The following is a 21,563-nucleotide window of genomic DNA, read 5'->3' as shown; positions in this document are numbered from 1 at the left end:
CTCACACCACAAACTCGACATATCCCACTATGAAAGGCCAGACGCTGAGCTCAGAGGCACACTGGGACATCTTCCAGAATTCCTCCTCTACTGGCTGCTGTCTGCCAGCACACATACACACACACATGGCTAGCAGCCACGGACATGGTGTCCATGCCTCAATGTCTGCAACGCCCCCAGCCTGCTTTGGGTCTTTGTGCAACATACAGGCTAAAGCAGGGGGGAGGACGGGGGGCTATTACACAATCTAAGGAGGCAGACATGATTGAGATAACGCTACTAGTTGGAATGATGACATTTAACAGAAAAGAGCAGCAGGGCAGAGAGAAACCTTAAGACAAGCTGACACACCAACTGATCTATATGGTGATTTCAGGACACTGGTGAAAGAGATGTTCCAATAACATCAGAGAGGTGGAAACCGTTGTCTTGTTTTGCTCTCTGAGTTTGTGAAAGTTTCGGGACAAATTGTCTGAAGACTAGAGAAAGTGCTCAAAAGCTATAGAGGGAAGCAGACTAGAATAGTACAAAGAGAGCATGTTTAAGCTGCTTCCTATTGGTAAACAGAGCAGCAGTCTCTCATTGTGGGCTTTTTATAGATCAGTGCAGACAGAAATGTGCGCTATATATCTATCCCCCATTCTCTAGTAAAATAAAGCCTTCCTAGTCTTGCCTTAAACCTTATAAATTTCTGGAGACCAGATCTATGTATTTGGAAATTAACCACAACAGTAGTAGTAGAGGTTATAGTTTTTAAAACTTTTCCAATATTACAAAGTAAAGACCATTTTAGCCACGCTAAGGATTGTATGACCGTGTCTTTTCCAGAGGATTAGGTGTTTAGTAAAGGCTGTCAAAATGACCCAGGTTCCTTATTCAGACTTCTCTCTCTGTGCCTCTCTACAAACCGTCGATGTTTTAAACAACAGCATGCTGTAATACAACTGGACACACATAACTGGCCTGGCCTGATGGCTGACTACACATCTTTTCCCAGAATTCTGTTTCCATCTCTTTTCCTCCTCCTCTCCCACTCTGGTCCTACCCTGGACTCCCATAATGTTAAAGAACAAATCTCACCCTGGGCTTTTACAGCTTTAATGAGCAGATCCAAACAGAAGTCTATCTGAAGTTTCATACATAAACAAAACGTCTCATTCCTATCCACCTATCCAAGATTCTGCAAAGACAAATGCAAACGGTGCTACTGAAACAAGCGCTAGTCTTCATATTTGGGAGATAATTTGATAAAAAGAGGGCTAGGTGTTATTGACATTTGCTGTAATAAGTTATTACAGGTTATATATAAAACAAATCAAGCTGAATCAGGTATCTACACACAATGCAGTGCATGAACAGATCTTAAAAAGCTGTATGGATCTAATAATGAGGGAGTATGCTAAACTTCAACCGGGATTATGTGGAAAATTTCACAAGGACAGTGCGTTTTTTGACGTCAAACATATGTGGACGTCATAAAGGAAAGCAGTGAGCAGCAACACTAGCAGGCTGAGGTGGACAAAACACAGCAGAGTACAGTAAAGAAAGGATTTTGATCGGCTTTATTTTAGTCGATACTATCCATTAAAATATGCCCGGATCGGCTTGGGACATCCCTAACATCCCTTAAAATTTGACATATCAAAAACATCATACAGCCATCATTCTGCCTGCCATTAAAGAGCTGTAGGAACTAAAAGAATTAAACTGATTGGCTTTTTGAGCATGTGTGTCAGTGTTGTGCCACTTACGATCTAGTCCGTTGACGTAGCGAATTGATACTTCACAGTGCCCCCACACAGCACTGACGATGGGATACAGTCTCTTGCCCTTTAGCCCTCTAAAAGCTACTCCCAGATACTGTCCGTCTACCATGAAGCTCAGTGTTCCCTCATCCATATCTAGTATTACTGTCAGAGAGTCTGGGAGCACAAATGACTCATCTGGCTCCAGGAAACAGGGGTATGTGGGTGCCAATGTGGAAATGGGCCGGTTCTTTCCATCATGGTAGAGTCTGTTCCGACCCAGGTCCCAGCCCCAGGACTCAGAGTCCGAGCCCACCAGGGCTGTGTAGCCCACTGAGTGTAAAGCTGCTTCAGCAGTAGCCACACCGACAACAGCATGTGTGCCTCTTTGTCTGGCCGGCCAGTGAATCCTCCAAACATGAAGGCCCCTAGTGTAGCCCACCTTCCCACGGATACAGTCCGTGCTCTGTGCCACTGGATGTCGGTGAAATGTCAGCTTGTCATCCTCCTTAACAAAGACATTGAGTGACCGGTCATCAGGGTTCCAGGCGTGGCGAAGCTGGGTCTCAGGGCTGGCCGATGGCATGTCCAATAGTAAGTCCAGCCTTGGGGGCCGACAAAAATCTGGGCCCCGCAGTTCTCGGCGTACTGGCCGATAGGAGGGCTCCCCGCGTGCATCCACTGATTTGATACTGCCAGAGATCTTCTGGCCCATGGCTGGGTGGGTCCAAGGGAAGAAGGGCTAGAGGGGAGGGAAATGGATGGACCAAGGGTGGTAATGAGGGGGCGGAAGGTCCTGACGTTACCTCATGGGCGCTATGGCAACACAGTGGGTCCTGGGTGGAAAGGTGCTGCGCGACACACAAGCCGTCTTCAGCCAGGGGGAACCAGACTCCTGAAACACACGCCAAATGAAAACATTATGCATCTATCTAATGTACAGTCTTAGATATTTTTACATAAGTCACTCTTGGCTAATCAGTAAAGCAACCGCCTTACTGAATAGCTTGATTTGATTGGAACGGGTATGTCATAAAAGGTATACTATATGAGGAGAGATGACTGAAAATACAAGTACTCTGCATCAATTTCAAAGATGGATCTTTTTAATGACTGTGTCCAAATGAACAACAAATGTATAATGTTCTGTTTTGATAGCCAGAAACTTCAAAATAATAAACTAAACTCAGTGTACTTCACACTTGGCTGCAATGACCAGTCAGTCAATCATAAGAAACTTGGCAACCTCTTTTTCCAGCAAAAATTCTAAACGTTGATGGTTCCAGCTCAATATGCAGATTTGCAGAGAAACACTCATTCCATAAAAGTCTATTCAAACAATTTTGTTTTTCCCGGAGAATACCAAACTTACTGAAGCCATTCAGTAAAACTGAATACCATTAGATGTTAGAATGCAATTAATTTAGTGTTATTTTATTGTTATTTTTTGGCTTCTGTTTACAACTTCAAACTGAACTCAGGTTTTAATCACCATTTTCTGTATCATCTTTAATTCAATCATTTTAATTGTGCAAAGGGAGAAACTCAATAGGCTATTTAAAAAAGTCTGTCTATAGTCTACAGGGCATTTCAAAATTTGCAATTTAAATTGTGGATCGTGACTGCTATTATAAAGATCCTGATATTTTTTGGCAAGAAAGTCCACTCCTACTGGGAAGGAAAAAGGATGAACTTCTAGCGTTTTTCCTAGAAAAGTATTTCCAGTCTTCGGTTACCCGTCTGGAGGGTGGGCTGATGGCTGCCAGACAGTCAAACCACTGAGCAACCATCAGGATTTAAAAGTATTTAGTACCTTTAAAGGAGAGTTCCCTTCATGACCAAATGAAGAGAAGCTGTTCCAAATGAGCTGTTTTGACATTACTCCTTGTCCTCTATCACTCTTTCCCATACGCAATCCCTCAAATGTTTCTCAGTCCTCTATAGTTTCTTAGGAAATTACTGCACATGATTCTTCCAGGGAAAGTACAGAGCCGTAACTGGTACTGACCCACTAGGAGAAGCTTGAATCAGACAGACACAGTTGCTGTGTGTGTAGGATAGACTGAAACTGATGGAGATCGATACAATATAAGATTTGTACATTTAAAAATGTAAGAGTAAAAGGCAACAAATGGAAACAAGTTCAACTTAATAACCATCTGCAACCACACAAAGCTCGTCATTTCTGCACATCATGAGACAATATTGCCTGCGTTTAAAAACAACACCACATGTGTTACATTATTGGAATCTCACGTGCCATATTTTCTTAACTGACAAAAGGAATGCATAAATTATTTTGGCTTCTGATTACAGAAGAGCAGGCAAACATTTTTCCACACATGATTTTGTTTACAGTATGTGTTTAAATGTCACCAAGTTAATATGTAGTGAATTGCGGAGGACAGGAGACGCAAGATCAAGTAAACACATGTAACCAACAACAACATGATAAATGGGCAACAGCTCTGACAACAAACAAGGCCGACTCCTGCAGGCGAACAGTCATTTTCGGAAACTCTCTCATGACTACAACTCATGAAAAGTGACAAGCTCTGCATTCCCATATTCATTTATACCACCAGACATGACGCATGAAGCCGCATCATGACAGATGAGAGGAATATTTATTACACAGCGGCTATCGACCACTCAGCTGATATTTGTGAATGTGTGAACGTGTGAACATGGATACGAATGCCAGCCCTTACTGCTGACATTTTTCTGGCGATTCTTTGAGCATTAACCGTCAGTGGGGAAACACTGGGCCAAACAATTACAAGACAAGCCAGAGAGAAGTGATTCATGGGAATCAGGAGGGGCAGAGAGAGAAAATGTGATGAGAAATAAAGGAAAATCTGTTCTGATTTAGATGGAGTTCCAGATTCACAGTGACTAATCTCCAATACATACAATGAGATACACAGATGTCTGAAATTCGTGCACACACAAATTTATAAAAATCAGTCCATCTGGTGTTATGTGTTCAAAGCCTGGGTCCAGGTCAATTACTACACATCGTGAATGTTTTTAATTATTAGTGTATTAGTCTTGTGACAGTGCTCATAGTGGTTTGGCACTGGATGTTCCACACGTCTGTGTGTGCTGCACGGTTAAAATATCACAGCAGCAACAAAGAAAACATGTGATTAATATCAGCTTGTCTGCCCTCCACAGCATATAAAGGACAGTATACAGTTCTAAATTCTGCTAGATCCGGATTGCATCACCAGGCAGAGGGGAGGGTGTTTTGGAGAGCGAGACGGAGATGCAGAGAAGTGGTCCAGTCAGGCGCTCTACTTGTTTTGGAATATTTGATGCCATCCACATGGAGCTGGTGACACCAAGAAGGAACTTCCAGCGTGTGAATATCAAACTTCAAAATCAACTTCACACCAGTACCTGACCAGCAGTACTGCTTGTGCCATCTTGAGTAGAGAGCTGTTAGAGCTAACACCCCCCCCCCCCCCCCCTAATTGTTACTGATTGAGACCTTTATCCACAACATCTACAGACAAGAAAAAGCAATATATTGTGATGCTCTGGTTAATAACTGAGATGAACTAACAATGACAGTGCTCACATTTTGTGGATTAATACAGTAGCATCTTCACATACTCAATGTATGGCCTTGTACAATAAAGTATATACACACACACAGCTATCAATTAAAGTGTATTCATTAATCATAAAAGTACATTTCTCAGCTCAGGAAAAATAAGCTTTTTCCCCGCAATAAACGGCTGGGGAAACTCTACAGTCATTTGATTAATTCCTGAAAAACATTTCATGAAACACCAGCTATGCTGGTCTCACTATGAAAGCAAAAAATTACACATAACAGACAGAAGTTGCAAGTGGGAGAGTACAAATCGAACTAGTGTCAGGAGTCAAGATCGTGATGTGACAAAAAGACGACATTGCGCTGGCTCTACACTAATAATAGAGCCCGAGATTGACAGTCCAAAGTGAAAGAGTGCATCCAAGAGTGTTATCCATCAATATGAGCATCGAGAAATCCTCCAGAACAGACCATCAACCAGCTCTTACTATTGTCTACATTGCATGGCGCCTACATAACATGTAGAACCTCCAATATACATGCACTGTACAATTAAAGGGAAGCAGCCTCTTTCACTGCATGGTACAGGGAGCTGAAGATAAGGAGAAGTGGAAGAAGTTTAATATTTAAACAGGTTAGTGAAAGATGGAATAAAACCTGGCTGTAAAGGTCATATCTGACGAGCAACGTCAGTGAAGGAGGTGGCAGGCAAGGACAAGCCAAGCAGCAACATGAGCGAGGGGAGAGATCAGAGAACTGATGACAGAGGAAAGAAACACTGATTGGACAGGTGAGTGACAGGTGATGGTGAGAATCCTGATGTGCAAGAAAAAAGGGATGAGGTGTGCCATCTAACCTGACACCTCTTCAGATTAAAAGGGAGCTGAATTTGGTTGAAGGGATTATCCAGTACAATGGGTACAAAGCAAGAACAATCTGTGCTTCATCTCCTTTTCTTTAAAAAGGAGATCTAAATATGAGCCCCAGTGATTTTCTTCTGCTTTGGGCGTTGGAGACATGCAATTGTTTAAGATGCAACTTTACCAGAATCCTCAGCCCAAAGTTGTTATCTTCAGCAAAGGAGGCAGTGACATAGAGAAGGCCGTTTGTAGCGTGACAGCCATTGTTAACCTATCAGACTTGCACAGCCAGTCTGTTTAACACAATCAGCTCCCATCCAAACACATGCACAGACACATACACACACTGCTTTAGGGCACACACATGCAGACTGGTAATACAGGAACTTTGAAGTATCACCCACAATGTTATCAGCATGGCGCTGGAACATCAGCTGGGGGCAATGACGACATCTGTTTGAGCATGTACGTACACAACCTGTGTAAGTGCTACTTTTAAAAAACACAGTATTACTAACAATGCATTATTTAAAAAAAAGTTTATTTTACAAATGTAAACAACATAATAAATGGGCAACAGCTCCAAGTGTGACTCAACATACAAACCTGCAGGCAAACATTTGCAGAACTTGACCACAACCCATGAAAAAAGTGACAAACTTTGCATTTCCAGCCATAATTCTTCTTGTAAGGGTTAATGCACATAGTCAATAAGAAAAATTAACTACTCAGTAAGGCCCTGACCTGTTGATCATTCCTGATCTGCAGCTTGTTTATACAGGGCCTGCAGGCACAATGGACTGACTAAAATGAAAACAAATCCTCACTGTAGCAGGGCTTAAGCACCATATGCTTTAATTGGGTATTCTCTACCACGTACAGTATATGCGAGTGAGGTTGCATTTAGGCAGCGATAAACACTCTACAGCATATTACTACGGCACGGCCTGAATCTGCAGGGAGGCTGACCGAACGCTGTGGGCAGAAAGACACAAGCTGACAACTTCAGTGCAAAGCAAAGGTAAACAAAAACTATAGCATCAGTTGAAACTTAAATATTCATTTATATTCTGTGCATATAACAAGACTGTTATGCCATTTTACATTTAAAGGTGTGTTTTTCCTGCAATGTTGTGTCTTCAGGTTCTATTTTCTTTGGACCCATTGTGCAAACAGTTTAACTTCTTAAGAGCTCAAAATTGTACTGAAGAATTTTTGCTATTAAATGCACAGGATCAAGCATAAAAGAAATGCGTCAAACAAGACTTTCACAGAGGAAACCAGAGTTTGTTTCTCATGTGAAACCAATAGTCATCGTTTTAAGGAAGTTGTTATTTAAACCTAAACCATGAGCTTGTCTTAAACCAAGTAGTGTTGTTGCCTAAATCTAACCAAACTGCCACCTTCACCTGAAATGTTTCACAGCAAACTTTATTTTTAAGGACTGGTGTGTGTATTACATGTATTGGCGTGATGAAGGGTTGCAGGAGCAGACAGGCGGCGAGCGATAGTTTAGCAAAGTACTTGATGTCCTGTACCTTCAACAGTGCAACGAAACCAGGAGCATGTGAGACGGTCACTTTTGCACCGTTGAGTGAGTGAGTCAGAGACACAGAGAGAGACAGAGAGACAGAGAGACAGGGAGACAGAGAGACAGAGAGAGAGAGAGAGACACAGAGAGACAGAGACACAGAGAGACAGAGAGAGAGAGAGAGAGACACAGAGACACAGAGAGACAGAGAGACAGAGAGACAGAGAGACAGAGAGAGAGAGAGAGAGACAGAGAGAGAGACAGAGAGAGAGAGAGAGAGAGACAGAGAGACAGAGACAGAGAGAGAGACAGACTCTCAAACTCTGGAGACAAGATTTTGTTAGACCCATCTCACATAGTGGGAAATGCAATAAAATTGGCATTGTTCGTGTGCAGTCTACAGACGCCCCAAGTGTGTCGGGACCGTTAAGGCAGCAATACCTCTGGAACAGGATTAAAGACAGGAGTATGAGAGATTCTATGGGAGGTCCAAAGCAGATAGACATAAGCTATAGCTGCACACTTCGTTTAGTTGAGAATGAGGCAGGACGCTATACCAAATTTTGGAAGTAAATTTGGTTAAAGCAATGTAGGATAGCATGGTCTCTCCGGCATCAATAAGGAAGTGTTTAATCTAACCATTCATATTAGACGTACACTTCATCAGCTCGCTCTCCCAGGTTCTGCCAAGTCTAATTATGAGTCAGGACTGAACTGGCCTAGTGTAGCAGCAGAGTAACACAATCCAGAAAGTCTTCAATCATGTGTCACTCTCCCACCTCTAAGTCTCTCATATGTGTGAAACGCTATACTGAAGGTCCCAAGCTAGCTGTTATAGCCTAGCCATGCTGGGACAGAAGCCGCAGCCAGCTAGAACTGTGACTGAACACAGTTCTTCCTTTTGACATTCAGACCCAAACAATATAAAACGTAAGGAAAAAAAATGTAAGAAGTGAAAAGCAGACATTAAAGTGGACTTGAGAGACATCATCTCAAAATTAAAACAAACATCTAACAGATCCTTCAAAAACAAAAAAAAGAAATCGTCAGGTTGAATTTCATTTGCGACCTGCTGCAGCTGAAGACTTTTCCGGGACATGGCAACACTCTGAGAATGCTGTAGCACACAGTCACAAAGACTTTTGGAAACTGTCAGCATTGGCTAAGTCCAACAACAGTCTTGCCAACAGTGAGATGGGAAAATGAGAAAATGCCACGGACTGAAAGAAGCACAAACAAGAGGTCAAGAGACAGAAGCGGCCTGTGAGAAAGGGAAGACTCGCCTTACCATGAAAGCATTTCTCCGAACAGTCAGGCGGCTCTCACACAGCAATGTGAACAAACAGAGTCTACAGCCAGATGACTGCGGGACAGGGCAGAGAGACAAAAACAGAGTGCGTTTGTGTATGTCAGTAAGTCAGCGAGTTCCTGCTTGTGACGCGAAGATGGGGAAAAACAGCCTGGCTCCATTTCCCAGCTTAGACAGGAAAACAGCTGCTGGAGGGAGGAGGGAAAGATAGAGGGAGGGAGAAGGGGAGGGCTTAGCGTGGAGCATGCTCCAAATCTTTGCCAAGCAGTACACCCCCCCCCCCCCCACACACACACACACACACACACTTAGATGCACTACTGAAAGCAGCAAAGTCTTTTGTTGCATCATTGTCATTTTGCTGACTAAGGCATTTTTAACTTCACCAGTATGCTCGTCCATATAGCAAGGTGAGTTGCAGTAAGTTCTAGATGATAATGATTAATGATATATCATGGCACAATATTTCACAATACAAAATGAGCCGCAACGTGAATTTAATCATGCTGTGAGGTCAGACTGTCTGCTTTCTGTCACTCAATGACAGCAGTCCATCCCATCTTCAGCTGCATTCAGATACAACATGAAGTGAGTTCATTTTGATCTCCGGAGTCGTTTTGCAGCTCATGGATTTCTCCCCAACTCACCGAAATAGACTTTTAGTGTGACAAGCAGACTCTACAAGACAGCTCATACTGATTTCTACATTTACCTGGAAGTCATGTTCCACCCATTTCCCTGTAGACACAGAGCCTATCTGCTTCTTACTCCATTGTTGGAGTAATTAACTTGAGACTTTAGCTTAAAGGTTCAGTGTGTAATATTTCTGAGGATCCATCCACAGAAATGATAAGATCTATAACTATGTTTTCAGTGGTGTATAAAGACCTTAGATAATAAACCATTATGTTTTTATTACCTTAGAATGTGACATTTCTACATAACCGCGGGTCCGCCCTTCCATGTTTCTACAGTAGCTGAAAACGGACAAACATCGCTACAGAGGGCGTTTCATCACTACGTTCTTCTTGTTCTACTTCTGGTAGAATTGAGGCAGTGCAGACACTCATCACTATGTTGAATACGTACATTAAAAGAATAAGTAGTAATAATATACAGCAGGGGTCTAAATATTCTGAGCAATATTTTCAACCATCAGATGGTGGATGAGAATATAAGGCATAATGACGACTTGCATCGTCATGTTGTTCGGTTAGGTCACTCGGTAAAGCGCAGGACTCGTACCCCAAGGGTCTGATCCCACCTAGGGATAACTTTTTTTCCTCTGTCTTCAACAAATGTATTCTGCAGCGAATGTTTCTCAGATCACTGCATGTGCTGTAGTGTTTGTGTCTGATCCACATACATCAACCTACGGACGCTTTTTTAATTCCCCCAGGCAGACGACATTTAGGAGAATCACATTTTCTGATGGAATTTTTCAAAGTAAAAGCTCAGTTCAACTCCAAATACTGCATTCAGTGTATACTTCTGCGCTGAATCGACGGCATAGCCTCTGCGTAGCCACCCACCCTATGCCGTCACCTACGCGCACCTCCTCAAAAATGTAACTACACGTCAGGCTGATGCGGACCGTAAGCATCGATTGGTCAGCTGGGTAGCCTCGCAATACCTCCAAGCCGACAGGAAGTGCCCCGTGCTATAAAGTAACTTTTACTAGCGGCCAAACCAGTGGCTGTAACACGGTGGATCAACATATTTGACCGTCAACTCGAGCAAAATGATTCGTTTCGCTATGACAATGTGGTCCATTCGGTCGGAATCGGAAGTCAGCACAGTGGACGCTGTAGCTCTACTGCCGACTAGCGTTTGAGGGCGTTATAGCATGGCTACTTGCGCAGCTATGCATGTAGACCCTACGCAGGAGTATAAATCAAGCTTTAGAGTAAAACAAGCTTCCTGAGCTTTTATTTTGTAGGCAAAAATCACTAAAAAGGAAGTGATTATGTGAGTAACTGTTGCTGTCATGACAGATCTATTTCAGCACCGCTATCAAAGCATTTTTTTTTTTTGCCGCTATCAAAGCACCATAATCTGGCTGTCGGCCAGACATTACTGTTGGCAGACAGTTTTGGCGAGGATAATCACAGAGAATAAATGTATTTCCCTTGACAATGTTTGTATAAACGCCATCTATTATGTGGATTATAATGGACTGTGCTGCAGAAACAGTGACAATGTTTCACACTCTTGGCTTACATTTTCCTTGCTATCTGTCAGTGTCCAAGTCGCAATAACATTTGGTTTTACTGAATAAGTAAATATAATTTCTTAATAAATATACCTAAAGAACCCTCATTTCTTGACTAGTCACTCTCTGCGGTCTCAGAAGAGACACCTTTTGTGCTGCGTCAGCCACTGTAGCTGTCCTGCTATGCTCTTTGAAAGGGGTGGGGGCAGTGGTAGACTACAGTTGGTTTCAATTCACAGCCCTCACCACTAGATGCCACTAAATCTTCCACACTGAATCTTTAAGTTGAAACTTTAATTGGTCTAATAAACATCTGCCTCAGTTGTTGTTATCCAGTATGGATCTACATCTCATCTCCATTTTTACACTGCTTTTATGTGCGCTCATTCAAACTACTACACTGTATGATATTAAATGCAGGCAGCTATTCTAATTTATCTTGGAAAGTGGGGTTTGAGGGTGAGGGTGGAACCAGAGGAAAGGCCATGCCACCTAAATTCATAACAAATTAATCCTGTGGTTCTAGTTTTGAATTGTGTTTTGTGCCTTTGATAATGTGACTTAATGATATTAAGATGTATCGTGTGTGTACGTTACACTCAGTTATGACACGGTACCCCACACAAGCCTCCTTTCTCTTCCTCTCTCCCCAGCACTGACACCATCCCCCTCTCTCTACCTACGTCTCCATGCTTCTCTTCTCATCTTTCTCCCCTGGGAGACAAGACAGCCCTCCTCTCACTTGTAACACAGCCCCCCACCCCCCGCAAATGCACAACAGTATTCCTCTGCACGCTGCAGTCTTAAGAGTGTTTTATGTTGAACTCCACATGTTAATGTAACATGACTTTGCTCAAATTAGCTCAAACAAAAAATGCACACTCACCACATTTATAACAGTTTCATCGACACCCACCCATGTTGAAAGCTGCTGCTGCAGGACTATCTTGTTTTGACGTGGTCTGATGTACTGATAGGAGTGCAGCAAGTAGGGATCAGAAAGACTAGGTCAGAACTACACTCAATACGCATCCATTTGTTTGTGGGTTTGTTCATTTTAGTTCTCAGACAGAAATAACAAGAATTAAGAGGGCAGTTGATTGCAGGGACAGAAGAGAACTGGGGAAATTGGCAGGGAAATTGGCAAGAAAATGGGGGGGCAGTAATTTAAAAACATTAAAATCATAATAACCCCATATATTAAATAGATTACTTTACAATGCGAGTCTAGTCTAGCCAGCCATGGTAGTGAGCTAGTCAATAATAGACCCATTTGTCCAAAATGACTTCCTGCTCCTCAGACAAAGACACACCCAATAGCTTAGGATGACTAGCAGTTTGCCTTCTCCATTTACCCAGAAGAGGAATCTGTTGGCAACCACGTGTTAGAAGTAAGAGCCAAAGCACACCCTCTTTGAGAATTCAGTTATTTCTTGTGTCCACACACAGCACTACAATCCAAACACCAACCTGCCTCCATAGTAACATTCCCCAAGGAATACAAAATAAATCTTTTCATGGAGAACTGTGACCACGAAGTGAACTTTTTACCTTGAAAGTCCAAAATGGCAATGAACAAAGGAAAAAAATTAAATCAAAACATACTTTTGGCAAAAAAAAGAGGCAGATTGTCACATTCACATAACAATATTTTAATTACTATTGAAATATGATGACCAAGTAGGAAGACTGAGTCATTGCTCATTTCACATCTTGAACAGTGAACAACTATACAATAATAAACTCTTGAATGGACCATTTTTATTTACAGCAATGGCAGATCGTGACTCTACAGGGCTTAGGGTTAGCAGCACGGTGGCCCAGTGGATTGAACTATGGCCTCACAGCACTGCGTTTCCATCAGGAGTTGGTCTCCCCCTTCAGGGATGGGTTAAATGCAGAGGATGAATTTCACTACTTGTATGTGTATATTACCTTTCCTCCTTCAGCTTGGCATAAAACGCATAATTACCAGTGAGACGCTGATTTAAGAACTGAAAACCGAGGGCCTGAATGTAACAGACGTTCATATGTAGAAGTACCACACTGCAGCTCTAAAGGCCAATTTATACTTCTGCATCAAATCTATGGCGTAGGTTCAATGCCGACAGACTGCAAGAACTGTGATTGGTCAGCTTGATAGCATCACATTTCCTCCTAGGAATTTCCGGCTTGGTTCATTGATCGTACATACCATCTCCTCCAATGCATTCTCTAATTTCTGTGTTTTAGTAATTTCACTAAAGGAAACTGCTGTTTAACATCGATCAGCTCCACCTCCAATATGATAATCCTTTCAGTTTCAATAGGTACCTTGCATGGTTTGTGCTCGGGCCCTAAATGATCCACTCAGTTTCAGACGGCATTTTTTTAGTAGCATACACCAACAAAGAAGAAGGAACTCCACATAGAAACCCAACTAGTGTCTTGGTGGTGTAACTGCAGAGCGACAGACAATGCGACAGATGCTCACGACGGCACATAAATGTTCACGTCTGCTACAGCTTAGACTTGACACAGAAGTATAAATTGGCCTTAAAGCAGGAAGTCAAAACATCCATTTTCACAACTTTGAACTCGCTCAACCCCTCAACATTCGAATGACGTCATCTTGGACTCTGGAGTATTGTGATGGAGAGTTTTCTGCCATCGTCAGCTCAGATGCAGTCTGCATGCTAATACGCAACCATGACAAGCCAATTCGAGGGGGCTTCCACTGTACAGCAGGAATACCACACCTATCACATTTCTTCAATGAGATGACCATTTAGCTGGACTATATAACTGGATGCTAACTGACCATCTCTTAGGGTAGCTGAACCACCATAGTATGATTTGGCCCCTACCCTGCATGAACAACTCTGGAGGGGCTTCTACCATTTAAGTATGACATGACCAGAGCTGCAGCGGGCAGTGTGAGAAGATGCACTCAAAAAAAGGTCTTCCTGCTACAGCCTCAGTGCTGTCCTTCAGTGCTGAAGAGCTAGACATCTTTTAGCCAGGTGGTACAAAGCTTGGACAAAATTTTATGGTCCATAAATCAAATTAATTATTAATCAAAATAATTGGCAGATTAATTAATAAAATAATCAGTTTATAACTTGATGAATGAAGCCATAAAAAATTGCTTCCACATACTAGGATCTGTTTGTCATAACCATTTAGGCATACAGCTAAAACTGTTATTCTTTGTCGGTTAAAAAAGCCATATAGCTGTGGAGTGAGACTGGAAAACTGGCAGGATGAGCTTCTGGTTGCTTCAGCACTGGCTCGTATCTTTGTCCTGTTTTCGTAAGCTTCCACACACCCCCACACATACACCCTGACCACACCAACAGTCACACTGATGTGATTAGAAAATAGACTGCATACATTATACAAACTGAGCCACATTAAGCCAGAAAAAAATTCCAGTAGTCATTTAAAAAGTAGACATCCAACTCTAATGGACAAAGCCTTGTGTTATTCTGGTTTTCATGATGGTTCAAGGATACATTGTATGTGCTGCAGTTTATTAGTGTGAACAATAACTGACTGTATCCTGACAGGGAAATTCCTGTTGTACGGCTGCCATATTTATATAGAGTTAGCATGCAGAGAAAAGACATGTTTCTGCATGGTAGTGTTGGCTTGTGCTCCTGAAACTGCTTTTGTGGTAGACAAATCACGTTTAAGTATGGCCTAACACACTCACTGTGACTCAGAACATTTGATTAGGGAATGAAATTAGCACCCGACACATGCAGGTAAATTTTTAGCAGTGGCAGGTGAATCGTCGGAAAATGCACCACAGAAAGATGCAAAGTTGGCATATTGTGGCGATCGCTGCACACGCCTGCTTCACACATGCAACACAACGGGCGGTAACTCCGTGGTTGTCGGAGAATCACTAAGCTCGTCTATTAGACACGAGAGGCACCACTTGGTTTTATTTTCATTGGACAGCTTTTGTATTGAAACTGTATTTTTTGTTTCCTTGCTGGGATCCAGAAGAGGAGGTTTTGTTGAGATATGGACTCTTGTGGTGTTTTGAACTCATTCATTGGTGGCTGAACTCTGGCCTTTGAGTTGAGCAATGACTGAACAACACTGTGGTGAACATATACTACTTAATGTGATGACTTGACTCAAATTTTCTGTTATCAGGCATCCTATTTTACTCCGTCCCTTTCTAAAGTGCTGTTAAATTAGTCCTATTTCAGTAATTCAAATTTTTTGGAAATCCTGTTAATAAAGGGGGGGGGTTAAATATGTCTGACCCAAGTTACCATGGAAACTCATCCCTCCAGACTAACCTGGCTCACCTTAAGCTTAACCTGTGTAAAAGTCAAGACCACTTCATCCGCACCACTACGTCTTCATTTTAAAACACAGACCACCTTCTACATTTGCGTCTCCTGTTCAGACTAAAAGAGAAACCCAAAGACCTAAAACAGGGATGTTTGAAAAGGCTGCTGGCCTTTTTTTTTTTTTTTTTTAAACTCCGGGGTAGGGTTTTTGTGTGAACAGACAAAAAAAACGGAGGACTTTAAAATACCAATAACACAGACACTCACATCTGAAACCAAACCACCAGCACAAATCTACTTGGCACCTTTATTAAAACGTTTTGCACTGTGTAAATAACACATACACTTGAAAGTTACTGTGCATGTTGCCACATTTACTTTGCTACGACTCCCAGTCGGGTTTTTGATGCAAAAATTGCGTGTTACTTCCTGTAACTGTTCCTCTTGGTGGAACTGTTACTAGTGTGGCGGAGAAGCCAGTCTGCTTTCTGTTTACACCGATACACGCATGCTTAGTGTAAGTTAATGGCCAACTAGATGTGTGTTTTCAGTTGTTTTAATATAGACGGAGATCTGATGCGCAGCTAAAATGTTGGTGTGGTCGGAGATCGTTTAATTTAAAAACGTTTCAAGGGAAAAAAGTGTAGTAGTGTGGATGTAGCCTGAAAAAGTTCCTATGTGACGGTTCCAGGGACGTTCATTTGTACGCTTTCTGATGGTCAGCTACATGCTGCTGCTAAACAGTCTCTTCTGCTTTGTATATTGCAGTGGTTTCTTTTTGTTGTAATATTTTATTCTCAATCTTATATAATTGTATGTGTTGTTTTTGGCTGTAAAAACACGCAAACTCCCAACCACAAACTGAGATATCCGTTTCTACAAAAAGAATGCAGAATTTGATCTCATAAATAAGGTGAGCAGGAGGACAAATTATATTTAGATTAGTGCTGTTCTCACAGTCGAGCATATAAGAGTGCATAGTTTCATATATTGTTATCACATGTTATTTGCCTAATGGTATTTGAGCCAAACGCTGTGTGCCAGCATGTAGATGTGATGCTTTGCTTGTAAAAACACGGTATGGAAAAATATAACACCATTTATTAAGTAGATCTTTTAGTGTACCGCTGATGTCACATAAAAGTCTTACTTTTATCAAGACATACTTTATAAAAACATCCCACAGGTCCTTAAATATATTACAACCCTGAACTTTTTAAACATAGCTTCCGCAAGGGAAATATTGTTGTATAGTCTCTGCCAATTATTAAAAAGGACTGTTTTATTGCCACCTACACACACACACACACTCTGAAATACAGATCTCCTTTTATCACACATGGAGCTGTTGTGGTGAACTTATTTCGTGCACGTGACACATAAGACTGCCTCATCTGTCAAACATTTTTATTCAGTCAGCATTGAGCACAAACACTTTCTATTTGGTTACATGTTAGGTTGAAAGTTGTGAGGCTGCTCTTCCGTATTTTCAGTTCAGGTTGTGAAAATCTCATCTGGCTCCAATGAACAGTTTGTGGCTGTGGTATTATTCTGTTCCTCAGCACCTGGGCTCATGCTGTATTGTAATTCTGAGGTGTGCTATAGCAATTGGGTTAGTGACATGGGGCCTCTGCGGGTTGACACTCTCCAAGCCTGTAGAATATTAGTTGCTTTTCGGTTGGGACCTGTTAAAATATTTAGCAGCTGCCTTGGATCAACTTCCTAGTGCCTACAGGTAAGCCTAAACCAGTCTAATCAGGTTTCCACAGCTGGGTTATGGACTGTCAAGTAGATCATGGAAATCAGTAAGTCTATCTTCACATCACAATCAATCAACCACTTACCATCATCAGGGGGATACATCATCATTTTCAAACAAAAGGCATTTATACACACACACGTCTTTATGTATTCAGTCTTTGCTGAATGAACAGAAAGTCATTTTATCAGAACCAATCTCATCCAACACAATGCATGGCTTTGACCAGATGTGGGCTTTGAATATAGACAGAAAAGCAGCTAAAAAAAAAGACAATGAAAGGCAGTGCCAAGGAAGACAATGAAGGTGGATGAGCAGAGTTGGTTTTGGGATCGGAAGCTAACCTCTTAATCCATTCGAGTGCAGGCGTCTTGAGAAAAGTGCATCTCTGCCAAGTCAACCGGGCACAGGTCACACTATCAAGCTTTGGGTTTTTCCTGTTGAGAAAAGATGCAATGGTTTGATTACAGAGTGACACTAATACACATGAAAAGGTGTCTGCCCAATGCCGTTGTTTCAATAAACTAAACAAGTTTTTATTGGGGGTCACTAAGCACTGGTCTATTTACAGGAGCCAAGAAATAGTTGCTCCTAATATTAGAGACAATAGTTGGCACATCATCTTAATAAGCTTACACACTGAATACTCAACACGCAATTATTGAAAATAGTCAACATGATGTTTTGCATTATGCATATTAAAATGCCACTACAGCTCCGGCGGATGTTCTCCTGAGAAAACCTGCATTGGTTTGGGTCCAGTTCAAATTCAGGCCAACAGGAAGCAAAGAAAGTGAGATAAGATAGAAAGGAATAAAGGAACAATAAAGACTAGGGAGACTTCTGCTCTTTTGAATATTCATAAGCCTCTGCAATCTTAATGTTCAATTATAATAACACTCCTCTTCAAACATTAAAAAAGACAGGGTGGAGTCCCCTGACTGTCTTTGGAAAGCTTAATTTGATGATCAGGCCAGGGAAATATTGATGCAACAATTCTGAGGGGTGCATAGACAGACATACACAAATTTAAGTAGCAGCGAATATGCATTAGTACTTCATAGGTACGTGTATTAATGCAGCCTAGAGAGCCGTGTGATACGGGAAAGCACGGCTGCAGTGTCAGAGCCAACGTTAGTCCATATGGTCAAGCACTACTTTACTCCTCTAAAACTTCCATCTGTTAAGTAAAGCACTCAATGCGCTGGCTGCTTTTCTTTAACAAGCTTCTGTGGAATAGTGATTCAGTCTCCAAGCGTTGCCTGGCAGTCAAAGAGATAGCAGCCATCAGTACATTTTTTTAACTTATGAAATCAAAAAATTTTTTGCCTTTGACAATGACCCACTTTCTAAATCATGTGCATTAGAAAATATGTCTCTTATTAGGTTGTGTGAAATAGAAACCTAGTTAACGTAGATTCTCTCCAACCTGGTTTGCTTTATGTGTGTAAATATAGTTGATGAGACATTAGCACTGAACTGCCAGTGTCATTTTTCTCCCTTCACTCCTTTTTACACACACACACACACACACACACAGGGTGTTTATAATTATTAGAGCTCGACCAATATATTGGCCGGCCGATATGAGCCAATTGTATTTAATCTGCATCAGCCGCTTATAACAGCAGATATGACTATTAAAAAAGAAACCTAGAGTCAGATCCTTCACTTATGTCATGGGTGTTGCATAGTTTGCCCACCAGAGGGCGACCAGCTGCAGCTCCCCTGTTAACTACACTGCCTCACCACAAAACACACAGAAGAAAACAATCAGCTGACCGGAGTTTACGGAGCTTACGCGCAGCATTTAGAAACACACAGCTGGCTGTGTGAGCGGTGAGTCGGTCTTTGGTCAAGTTAATTACGTGACTAATAATTAATAAAAAACAGACCCACTGCCATCTCCCGGCTTCCTACCAGCTCACAACTGTTTAATGTTACGGTAGTTGGGTGTTGAAAGTTACGCTGCTGGACAGACGTAACTGTACATTTATTTCAAACAGTGTGGCAGTTCTAATGAATGCTCCACATTTGTCCCTAGTTCATCACTTCTAAATATACTCTAAAATCCCCCAACGTTACAGCAGCTCACGCTGCCCATTGCTAAATTAGCCACAAAGCTAATGCCGTGTTTATCAGTGGAGGAGCGCTAACATTAATGAGCCTAGTGACATCTAGTGGTGAGGGTTGTGAATTGCACCCCCCCCAAGCGAGCAGTATAGCTACGGTGCCTGAGACAGGACAAAGATGTCATCTATGAGAGAAGAGATTGCCAGTCAAGAAATTAGGGTTTTTTTATTCATTAATAAAACAGCCACATAAGGAAATGAAGTGCTACATGATGTCTCATACTCCTGTAATACATTATTTTATATCTTGGGAGTGTTGGCTCATCTGGACTAACATACCAAAGAACATGAAGAAATTCTCAAAAACACACACATCTAGTGCATCAAGTATGACCACTGACAGATACCAGGACAATGTAAGCCTCATTGTTTCTGCACCACAGTCCATTATAAACCACATAATACATGAAATTGTCAGGTGAGGATCAAGGCTCCTCTGGCTTTGCTTAATTAGATAAGCATGCAAATATTACCAAAGTGTTTTTAAGGTTTTAAAATACAACAGAAACACAAAGTAGTACTGACAGCTATAATTTCAGCTTGTTTTAAAAACGGTCCAACGGTTTTAATGGGCATTTAGCATTAACTGAAAGTACAAATTACACATTTGTGTGCACAGTGGGGAAGCACTATCCAAAAAAACATGCTTCTTTTTAATTTTTTAATGCAAATTCGTAAAGTATTCATTATGGGTCACTTGATAGGCACACGGTTTTGTTACATATCACCATTAGCAGTAAAAAGAAATACATGTTTTCCACCAGGGCAGTAAAATGTGAAATTTAGCTGCTGATCTGAGCTTCTCTGCTGTTATCGTTTCATTGCCAATAATATTCATCATCTGTCTCAGGAAGGTAACAGCACATTTCTGTCCATATAACATTGCTCTGAAAACAGTTATGGATATTATATTGCATTTCTGTCAATAGATCCTCAGAAATATTACACACTGAACCTTTAAAGTATAGTTTGACGTATTCTAAATGTATCTGCGAGCCGCCCGTCTGCAGTTAGTCTGTGTGTTTGAAATGATTAAACCGGAGCAGACATAAATAAATCTGAGCTGAACAATAATCTAACACGGCTTCCTGTAGCTCCTCTTTCTGTGACGTTGTAGATGTGAAACGCTGTAGTCAGAGCCGTAAAGGCTCTGGTTGTAGTTGGCTCATAAACCGGCTCTTTTTCACTTTAATATCGGCACCAGCCCCCAAAAACCCATATCGGTCGGGCTCTAATAATTATGTGTTCAAATGAGCAATGGAGGGAATGTCTGACGACGACAGGCACGCTGTCATTGTGCAGGGTTTGTTTGAATAGCACCAAAGTTGTGAAATTAATGTGCCGTCTTTGGGGCCTTGTGAATTCTCACACATGATAAAATGATTAAATGAAGCGCAGCACAGACATCCTGGTTCCCTAAGATATGGAGATCATTAGGAAACTTTCACTAGTAAAACAGACATTACAACGTATCAATTAATCCACTCATCAAATTTTAATGAGCAAAAGATCAATGAGCTGTCATTGATCCAGAGTGCACCCATGGCAACAAAGTATAGTTCAAACAGGGTCTTTATGAGCCAACGTGCAGGTGTAATGATTCACTGATTCAGTATAATGACAGCAGGGTGCGTCTCTTCCAAATGATCAGCCCTAGAGAACAACAAGTAAACACGTGCAGGCACACATGCACACATCCAACTAACTGATCCAGGACCTGACAGCGTGTTCTGACGAGACAGCAGGATGGCTTACACAGCTTACACAGTAGCCTTCTCTCCAATGCCCCTCACTCCCGACCACCTGTTTCCTCCCACTCTGCCCACATACAGCTCCTGTAACAGTCCGTGAGAGCTGGCGTGGAAACAAAAGTCACGGTGACCTGAATGCTGCCGAAATATTCATCAGCATTGAAACAGAACCGCCAGAAGCAGTCCTTACTATATTGGTGAAGCTTCTTTTATCAAATGGGAGTTGTTCATTGGACAAACACCACTAATGCCTGTATTGGCCTTTACTTAACCAAGATAGTTTGACTTACAGTAATGCTCTCTTTTCAGGAGTACAACGTCCTTGTTTCAAGGCTCTTTACCACCAGATGCTCCTGTGTGGTAGTTTGAGAGCTTTGCTCAAAATCACCTTAGCAGTGGTAGTAGTGAGGCAT

At 41.8% G+C, this 21,563-nt stretch overlaps 1 protein-coding gene across 2 annotated transcripts in view; it reads right to left on the bottom strand.

Moving 5' to 3' along the window:
- LOC119882900 (SPRY domain-containing SOCS box protein 4-like) overlaps positions 1–21,563 on the bottom strand; it is a 51,616-nt gene that overhangs the window by 15,421 nt on the left and 14,632 nt on the right. The window contains exons 2-3 of one of the 2 annotated variants that reach the window (XM_038693242.1): positions 17,612–17,704; positions 1,752–2,640 (exon numbers count right to left, since the gene is read on the bottom strand). In XM_038693242.1, coding sequence (XP_038549170.1) covers positions 1,752–2,460 — 709 coding nt within the window. In that variant the 5' untranslated portion in view covers positions 2,461–2,640; positions 17,612–17,704. Of the gene's footprint in view, positions 1–1,751; positions 2,641–8,986; positions 9,137–17,611; positions 17,705–21,563 lie in introns of those variants that run through there. The other variant, XM_038693243.1, reaches the window with a different exon arrangement.

This window comes from Micropterus salmoides, unplaced genomic scaffold, assembly GCF_014851395.1.
Source record: "Micropterus salmoides isolate LMB-PRFRI ecotype aquatic unplaced genomic scaffold, ASM1485139v1 Ms_hic_scaffold_3, whole genome shotgun sequence".
Taxonomy (NCBI): domain Eukaryota; kingdom Metazoa; phylum Chordata; class Actinopteri; order Centrarchiformes; family Centrarchidae; genus Micropterus; species Micropterus salmoides.
The sequence above is the reverse complement of the archived record's forward strand: the minus strand, read 5'-3'. Positions and strand labels throughout refer to the sequence as shown.